A 9,789-nucleotide genomic window follows, 5' to 3' on the forward strand; every position below is an offset into this window, starting at 1 on the left:
TGATCGCAAGCTAGACCAGCATGCACCTTATTCCATGCCTAGCGCGCGTACCATGTATTTGCGATGTCTAAAAGAAAACTGTAAGTAAAAACATACAAACTTGTTAAATAGATGGTCGTCAGGTTCTGCATGTTTATGTTGGGCGCAATCGGTCAATCTGCGCGATCGGTTGATCGCGCTACGCTATTAGATCTATTGGTCGCGCAGCAATCTGTCGATCGCGCAGCAATCAGTCGATCGCGCAACAATCGGTTGATCGCGCAACAATCGGTCGATGGCGCAACAATTGGTCGATTGCGCAACATTCGGCAACGAACATGCGCGATTAACCGATCAGGCCACTGCGGGAATGGCTCGGCGCGCTTGGCCGATTGTGCAGGAATGTTTTTTTTAGGAGCGGCCGATTATGCAGGAATGGTTTTAATTAATGAAATAAAATATTTTTATAATTTTTAGTAGGCCCCCCGGCCCTACTCCAAAATAAATATAGTATTTTAAGTAAAAAAGTGGAAAAGTGAAAAAGTGAAAAAGTGGCAGGACACCGAAGTTTTCTGAGAACTTCTAGCAAATCAGCTAGAACAGGCTTTAGAATTGGATAACATTTAGATAGAAGGAAAAAGAAGCTGTATGTAAGCCCCTCCCCCTCCTAATAATAGTATACTACACCCAGAACCAGAACTATGCAGTTTCGTTTCGCTATCGGCTCCCGTCAGGGAGACGATAGCGGAACCATCTCCCGCACGGGAGACGATAGGCCAATAGCGGATTGAAACCGCATAGTTCTCTCTACCTCCTTCCCACACAGGCCACTCAGTACAGTGCCTTACTTAATAATAACACTGTTAAATTAAATTTTCTGAAAAAAAAACAACCTGGTGAAAAGGTCTACTACTACTAGACGTAGTAGTAGCTCTAATCACATTGAACCGAGACGCCAACGGAGAAAATAAAATAAATGTATTTACTGGTATTACCTGAAGAGCTATTTGTCGTCTGAAAAATGATGCCATTTGGGGTGTTTTCGGCACATTTCAAGAAGTTCAAACTTTAAAACTTCGCGCAAACTCCAGTCAGGAAGTCCGAACTACAGAAGTGTATATCAGCATGTTCAGCATGCAGTAGTAGAGACGTCTAGGTCTATGATTATTTTACTTTGGCACCAGACTTTATAAAAGATCCACAGTTGTTCATCTTTTAGTCCCCCGATGGGGGCCCCATTGATATCTGATATATTATTCCGTTTCATCATTCAAATAAGTTGGCATTTTCGATCTTACAAGTGTTAAAACAAATCTAGAACCTATTATATAACTATAAAAAAAACGTAAATATTCAACAGACTGAAGTGAGCACCAAATTTAGGCCCAACACCAAATTTGGTGCTCGCAAGAAAGACCGTCAAAGACAGTGCGAATACAGTGCGAAGGGATTACCGAATTCTCCTGTTATAGCATGGAGCAATCTAGTTTATTGCTCCATGGTTATAGTAAACCCTCGTTCTAAATTGAAATACTTTCATTGAAAACGTGAGCAATTTTATTTTGTTTCTTAACATGTGTCTTTCGATTGACTCAAATCAGGGCTGCCACCTATTCAATGTAATTCATAGTATCCCGTTCAGCCGAACTATTCAATAACTGAACCATGAGTCATCCTGGCATGTCCCTGCATATATTATCCGAATTAAAAACTTTGAGGGCGACCTCCGCACACTTTTTGATAGCGCAAATAAAGGACAATAAAACGGGCGGGTTTGCTCGGAACTCAAATACAGCCTCCCCTATGGAAATTTTGTGCACAGAGCTGTCGGACAGAAAAACAAATCTTACAACGGGTTAATTCGATCCCACGCTCAATCTTAACAAGTTTTGCACCATCGGATGGCCATTAGGGCTTTCGCGATCTTCTCATATATAAAACTTAACGACTTTCAAGGCGGTGCCCAGCGGCCAGGGTGAGTTGACCCGCTAACCCTCCCTAGCGGCCCATGAACTGTTCGTAATACACGGCACTATGACGAATAAAAAGACAAACATATTCACTCGAAAAATGGCCCAGGAGAAAAAAATCTTTCAGCCAAACTCTTCAATAAATCTAGAACTAAAGCTGCTAGAGAGACGCAGTTTGTACCTGCGTCATCCTGGCATGTCCCTGCATCCGACTTTAAAAGGTTTAGGGCGGCTTCCAGACTTCTTGATACCGAAAATGACGAGGCGGCTGTGCTCCGAAACGATCTCAACAAGTCTCCCTATGGGAATTTTGTGCATAGCTGTCGGAGAGAAAATCAAAAGTTACAACGGGTCAAATCGACCCAAAATCATTGCTCAATCTAAACACGTTTGGCACCATTGGATGCACATTTTCAAGGGCTTTCCTCTCGTACAAAACTTAGTGCTATGAGGATTTTCAAGGCGAGGCAAGCGGCCAGGGAGTAGTCCCGACACCAACAATTGGGGCGTTTATGGCCAAGAGATACGCGATTTCTTCCCTGATTAATTTAATTGGGCTGAGGTAGGAGTAACACGTTGAGGCGCTAATTTGATATAGCCAGAGGTATGTGAAACAGATTTATGGAATAAAACATAAAATATTTTCCAGTTAAAATGGAACTCTTGACTTTTGTATTTTGCCATACCTCATGCTTGTCGCGTTTGCTGTTCAGCAAGTGACGGTCTTTGACGTAATTCTATTGGTAAATTTGGTGCTCATCACCAAGTTTTGTATTGGGCCCAAATTTGGTGCTCATTGTGCATTTACAGCTAACGCCCTCTGTAGCTAGATTTGGCCAATGGTGGTAAAGCATGCGAAGGAGCTCGAGCATCTTGTATAAAAGGCTAGCCCATTTAACACATCTCTCTACTTTGTAAAATATTGTTGTGTGACTCGGCAAAAACACATCCAGCAGTAAAGCTTTCATTCCTGTGGGATTTGTTAGCCATTCTAAACTAACTAAAATGTCACTGAAGGCAGTTTGCATGTTGCACGGTGAGGCTGTATCAGGAAAAGTGTTTTTCGAAGAAACTGTAAGTAGTACAACCAAGAGGAATTTGGTTTTAGTAAGGTCTTGTTTTCAACAACATAACATACACAATGTACGCCTGCACAACACTAGCCCTTGCTTCCTTAGGCCGGCCAGGCGGGTCATATGCGAGGGGCCGGGGATCAGTGGAGCATGCAGCCGCACGCCTCATCACAATCTCCCTTTGACCATGCGTTGTCCATGGTTTTACCATTTTTATAGCTCCATGGTTTGACTGAGAAAAGTACATTGTTTTCTATTGATGTTGCTTAGTATAACCCTATGGGGATAACTTTCCGTATGGCGCCACCACTTTTTCACTCATTTTTACAAAAAGGGATATATCAATCAGGTAAATTAGATACTATATTATTCTATTTCGAATGAAAAAGTGGTGGCGCCATACGGAAACTTTTCCATTATATTATAATAAAACAAAGTGGCCACTAATTTATGATGAGTTATCAGCGCAAACAATGTAAACTTGTGGTCAGACATGTATTGTATTTCCCAATGTCAGACAGTAGTGGAGAGAGTTGAGTCTCATTTACATGTAACAGTTTGTGTATGTCAATATAAACCACAAGTTTGTGTATACATGTGTGTGAAACTGTATAGAAAGCTTGTGTGGTAATATCAAACATGTCCATTTGTGATTCCTCCAATACTGTCCTTACTCTATGCTCCAATGGTGGGTAGCACTGGATGCACTCTCGACGGTTTGTTGTTTGTGTAGACCTCTGGTCCAAAGAAAATGATGATGATCATCAGGAGGATAAACAAGAGTTACAATATTAGGCCGATCACAACCAAAAACCAAAATGACAGACATTTGTTGGCTGGACAAAAAAACAAATACATTATGACATTGACAAACTGTTTTATTTGGACACTGTTCACATTTCATGTATTTTTTAAATGTTTTTTTATTGTGGTCATTTAATGTAGCCTTTGAGAAACACTCTCCTAAAAAAGGTTGACACAATTCCATCATTTCTTGTATTATAGGGGGGCAGCGTCAAGGTAACTGGAGAAGTGACTGGTTTGGCTGCAGGGAAGCATGGATTCCACGTTCATGAGTTCGGAGACTACACCAGTGGTAAGTGGTACAAATTGTTAATTTTGAGGTTTTGCACTAACACCTAACATAATGAGTTAAATTATTTGTTGATGCTCAATATTTCTTTGTCCTTATTCAAATGGTTGCCTTCAGTTGAATGAAGGTCTATTAAACTTCTTGGGGAAAAAAAATATTGAAAAAAAGTAAATCCCAATCCATTATCGAATCGTGGAATAGTTTGTTTGTAGTTTTGACTTTGTGAATGTCACAGTTGCACTTAATATGAGGTTTATTCCGCTGTAGTCTCTCAGCGGAACAAATCTTATAATAGTTCTTGGAGTAAGCAAATGCTAAATAAGGACTTACACAAATTGTTCAGCGCCAGCAGGTTCCCAGCATGTACTGATGATATTACATGACTTTGTGTTTATTTAAGGATGCACCAGTGCAGGGAGCCACTTCAATCCATTTGGAAAGGTACACGGTGCACCGGAGGATGAAGTCAGGTCAGTTTTCTGTTGCAATCTCCTCTTAGTGTACAGAATGTTCTGGTTAACCCCACTTCCAAGTCCTCAAAGATAAACTATCCCCTTTAAACTGATATTCTGAGCGTGCCTACGTGTAGGCAGGTTTGGCAAATGGCAGCGGTAAACGTTGGGTTTAATTCAGGGAACAGAGGCAAGATGTTGAAGAAAACAGTTGATAGGCATCCAGCATTCATTCCTGGACATCGAGAGCTACTCTGTACAAAAACAAAATTAACACAGATGCTTGCATGTATTCACTCCAGCTAACTTGAGCAATGAAAAACACTCGGGTTCACTTGTTTTCCGAGGTCGATTTTTGAGATGGTTTAAAAGCAGGATGATTATCCCTTAAGGTCTACCAGCTTGAGTGGAAGAATTGTTGCCAATGATAATTACCCCGTCCCCTCCCACTTTGTGAGGAGCAAGACAGTAACATTTTAACGACAACTTTCTTTCTCACCAGGCATGTGGGCGATCTTGGCAACATTGAGGCAGGGGACGATGGCAAAGTAGCCCTGGCCATCACCGACAAGGCGATTCAAATAAGTGGACCAAACTCCATCATTGGCCGTGCTGTGGTGGTAAGTAATAGTATACCAAAGCGAAAGCCAACATTAGGAATTGTAAATTATTCTCTTCTGCTGCACAACTGGCACATGCCACAAAATACCACAGGAGACGTAGTCAAGGGGTACACAAGCCTGGAAGGTATGGTTCTTTGTGCCAGTCTGCCAGTACATGCACTCTCCTTCTGACCTGGCCCTTGCCACAAAATACCACAGGAGACTGTAGATAGTACACAAGCCATGGGGTTATCCTGATAATACCAGCCGTACAAACCCATGCACCCAATGCTAGCCTGGAAGGTATGGCAATATGCGGCAGTCTGTGGTACCACTTAACGGCAGTCTGTATAGGTATTTTTAATTGTTATGCAGAGAAACTGTCCAGACTATATTTTCATCACGCAATGAAGCGACTTGCAAAAGGGAAACCTTCTACAGTACAAAGGGACTGTATAACTGTGTCTCACTAACCAACCCCCCTAAAAAAGTGGGGAATTTCTTTATCATTTCTGAAAGTTGCCCGGAATCGATTGCCTGTTTATTTCCCCTAAAGATTCACTGTTAAACAATGGTAACATTTATGCTATTCTTAATGAGAAAAGCCGGACGTAAAATGTGACAAGTTGAATACAGTTTTGTCTCAATGCTTTGGTGTTTGTTTCCTCAGGTGCATGCAGATTTCTGAAACTACCCGAAAATGATTGCCACTTATTTATGCTTCATTTGTTCAGTGAAAGTGAAATGTGACAAGTTGAACACAATTTTGTCTTGATTTTTTTCTAGGTGCATGCCGGTGTTGATGATCTTGGCAAAGGTGGACACGAGTTGAGTTTGACTACCGGCAACGCTGGCGGGCGTTTGGCTTGTGGAGTCATTGGAATCGCTAAGTAACTGCAGCGTGGATCTCTCTGCCTACCACCTAACTTTAAAAATAGAGTATTATTGTAAAGGTGTCACTCCCCGATATATATATAATTAGAAAGTGAACTTTGTTTTAATAACTAGAGACTGGAATGTGGCATCAGTGCAAAAAGGTTTTTCTTTTAATCGCCAAGGCATTGAATGAAAGTGCCATCCTTCATGGCGTTGTTTTACATGTATTCAGATGACAAAAGTATGATCACACTGCCGTTATGAAAAATTAATACAAGCCCCCAACAGATGCAACTAGTTTAAACCTTCTTGCACCGACGCACTCACGTTTTTTTGTCAAGGTTCTGTAAAAAAATTCTACGAGACTGAAATTAATTAAATAGCGGTTCAATCTTTTCGTTTTGAACTATGTAATAATCAAAATAAGGGATCACCGTGTAGGTGATTAAATCGGTTCGTTAAAAATGCACGCCCTCGATTGGTTGAATCGTGTCATGCAGAATATGCCCGGCTTATTCAACCAATCGAGGGTGTGCATTTATTGTTCTCAGTTTTCATTCTTGTTATCCGGGCCTGAACTATCCCATTTGGGTGTATACTTATGCCCCCATTTGAACATTTTTCAAGTCGCCATAACGCACAAAATTTATGTCAGCTAAACTTTTGACAGGAAACAAGACTAGGAAGGAAGTCATGGTTGTACAATTGCATTTCTTGTTATCTATTTTTATGCACCACCTTTGTAATTGTAACCTGTAAATCACTTGCATTCATTGTTGTTTGCTTGATCATGGCTGAAATTGACAAAACTTTGATTTAGTTTTTCGTCAAGTCTTTTTGTTTTGTTATGATCATAAATTATAACTTTCGAGGTTCACTGTAATTTTTCTTTTAGTAACGATCAAGTTTGAAACACGATCTTGAATTGCAAAAGTACTGCTTAGAGAAATTTGAAGAGAGGTTATCAAATTGAGAACATTTTTATAAAAGCGAAGCCAGTTTTGGCCAGTCTAAAAACCATCCAAGTTTATATTGTTTGTTACACTTATTACACTTTGTGAAGAATTGTTAGTTAACTGTAATAAAAAACAACAATCAGGTGGTGTAACAAGTTCAATGCTTCTTTTACAATTCAATATTTTTGTTTCGTGTGTCATGTCAGGTCAGTAGTGACACTATAATGACTAGAAAAATAGTATTTCCTCAAATACAGATAGAACCGAGGTATTCAACAACTCATTTCAACACAATTTCCACTGGTTGGTTTTAGGCACTTCTTGAAAACAAGATGATAAATTTTTAACAAAGTGTTCCTTAGCAACTGTAAACTAATATGAGGTTTTCAGACCCGTTGCATTGATCAAGGTCATCCATCTGCCATCTTGGATAAACAATGAAAAAAAAGTTGCACAGGATGGGCCAATGAGCAATCTTCACAGACTTTTGGGGGAAATTTAACGAATATGGCTTAAAAGCCGGGCATTCACAGACTGCATTGCACAAGTTCTTTTCAGAAAAAAGGAATATTTATAATTTTATGGATAGTGGAAGCTAGGTCGTTTGTACAGTATTTGGAGTGTTGTACGACTCCAGTCGCGTCCTTTATGACTCCGACTCAAAAAAGGATCGGTGACTGGGACCTTTAAGACTTGGACAAAAAGACTTTGGGGGGGGGGGGGGGGGGGGGGGGGTGGGGGGGACTAGGACTCGAGCTGAACATCAAGGACTTTAAAAGACACAGAGACTACCCTTTCCTTGCCAACCCTTCCCTGAGGATGCAAGGAAGTAGAGGGCAAGTCAGAGCGGGGGCCGGGGGTCAAGAAAAAAAGTTGCCTCCTTGAGAGAAATGCACACACTTGAAACTCACCTGCAGTTCATCTCCACTGGAAAATATTTATACATGTCAACTTGACTGTTTCTACCTACAACATTTTAAGAAAATCACAAGCATACATTAAGGCAATATACAAGCATGTACTGTTAAATACACCGTATTCAAAGATGAAACGCCACCCCCTTGTTTTGATTTTTAGACGGGAACAAGCAAAATTACTAGACTTCATTTGCAGGGGCTGAAGAGCTGATTGCTAGATTCTGCCACTCATAAGTTTTTCAGATGGAAATATTGTTCAGACTCTACAACAAGTGAGCTTTCCAATTACTTTGTCTGTAAATGACGGATTCTTTCTTTTGATGAGGGCAACGGAAAATCCCTTTATGATAAAAATGTTCTAGTTAGAATCTATACATTTTTAAGGTAACAAACTATGACGAGATAAAACTTTTCTTCAACACAACAACCCCCAAAACAAATAAAATTGGGTTGAAGGTCTCCTTTGTAAATAACAAAAGGTGTTCAGTCCTGTTTGATATTTTGTGCTTCCTTCTGTACAGGAAAAAAAACAAAAACTGAAATTTAAACTTGTTTCTATTTTTTTGCCATTGTTTTAAATTTGGTGGTGAAAAGAATCTGTTTTGAAGAAAAAGCATTCAATAGAAATGTTTCATGTAAATTATAATGGCGTATTGTTCTTTTTACCAACATAATACATGAAGGAAAGGTCTCCCAACTGGTGAAACACTTTTACCTACACCAGTGTTTGGCGTTCATCATTGAATACAGCATCACAGTGGAAATACAGGGTTTAATAATACAATAATTACCAACCACCACACCAAATCTGGCAAAACTCAAAAACACTACAGAGACGACAGGTGGCTGCAGTGAAAAACACGTCTACTACAAATGTCTATCCAATTCAATCATAACGTGGAGTTGGTCCGCTTCAGAAGATCAATGTTCCTCCAGCCGAGCGTTCATTCTCCAACGAGAAACTTCGTCCAAAATCAAAGCATTTACATCTCTTTCCAAGTGCCTCTATTTTGTAATTTTTAGACAACACACTGTGCCAAAAACCAGAGTGCACCATTTGAAGTACATCCACTACCGCATGAAGACTGCTTGAAGAATCAGTTGAGTGATCAGGGTTTACTAAATAACGCTAAAAATAGATGTGTTTCACTGTAACCAAATAACATTGCAATGTTAAACTATTAAAGACATGGTAATGCAACAGGGAAATATTCTAGGTATGTTTTATAACTAACACAACTCCAATTCAGAGGCATTATTTACTACTAAGACACACATGCAACTCTTTTAAAATGTATACAGAAAGATAATATACAGTCGACTGCCTTTACATAATAATGTTGAATTTTGTTTTATCGCTTCGGATATTTCTTCATTTTTTGAGGGGGCGATGCTCGCCAAGTCGTACATTCCTTTGGGTTTTTATATTTCCAGCAGCCTTTACCAAGTCTTGTGGTAATTTAACACAGCATGCAACCAACAAAATTCATACTTCCTTGCAGACAAAGGCTCTCAATTTGAGATAACCTTTTGCAGGTAGCCACGTTTGATGATTGTCCAACAAAACCTCAATTTGAGGAGGCGTGTTCCGCATGGTGCCCTTTTGAGCCCTCTTTCTTGTGTTGTTCCGCAGGATAGTATCTTGTGTCCTTGCGAGTTGATCCACTGGGACGCGATCTTGTTCCGACGAGCAAGGCCATCTTTTGTTGCCTCCTCTTGGGTCTCAATTTGAGACATTGTTAATATATACAAACCTTACCTTTAAAGTATCTACGTATTTGTAAACTCTAACAAATAATATTTTACAAGGTTCCCAATTCTCCAATCTCAAAAAAAAGTTTTACAAAAGTCAAATTAATTTTATCCCTTCT

General features: G+C 39.9%; 1 protein-coding gene across 1 annotated transcript; it reads left to right on the forward strand.

Moving 5' to 3' along the window:
• Nucleotides 1-2,842: 2,842 nt before the first annotated feature.
• On the forward strand, nt 2,843-7,162 carry LOC117296794 (superoxide dismutase [Cu-Zn]-like). Its single transcript, XM_033779852.1, has 5 exons — nt 2,843-3,023; nt 4,028-4,118; nt 4,516-4,585; nt 5,070-5,187; nt 5,956-7,162. The coding sequence occupies exons 1-5, from the start codon at nt 2,955-2,957 to the stop codon at nt 6,061-6,063; spliced, it is 456 nt and encodes a 151-aa protein (XP_033635743.1). The 5' UTR covers nt 2,843-2,954; the 3' UTR covers nt 6,064-7,162.
• The last annotated feature ends 2,627 nt before the right edge of the window (nt 7,163-9,789 follow it).

The sequence above is a fragment of the Asterias rubens genome, chromosome 11 (assembly GCF_902459465.1).
Source record: "Asterias rubens chromosome 11, eAstRub1.3, whole genome shotgun sequence".
Taxonomy (NCBI): domain Eukaryota; kingdom Metazoa; phylum Echinodermata; class Asteroidea; order Forcipulatida; family Asteriidae; genus Asterias; species Asterias rubens.

Coding starts and splice junctions, on each gene's coding strand:
- LOC117296794 (XM_033779852.1), top strand. CDS start 2,955: ATGTCACTGAAGGCAGTTTGCATGTTGCACGGTGAGGCTGTATCAGGA. Junction 3,024..4,027: donor AAGTGTTTTTCGAAGAAACT/GTAAGTAGTACA, acceptor CTTGTATTATAG/GGGGGCAGCGTCAAGGTAAC. Junction 5,188..5,955: donor TCATTGGCCGTGCTGTGGTG/GTAAGTAATAGT, acceptor ATTTTTTTCTAG/GTGCATGCCGGTGTTGATGA.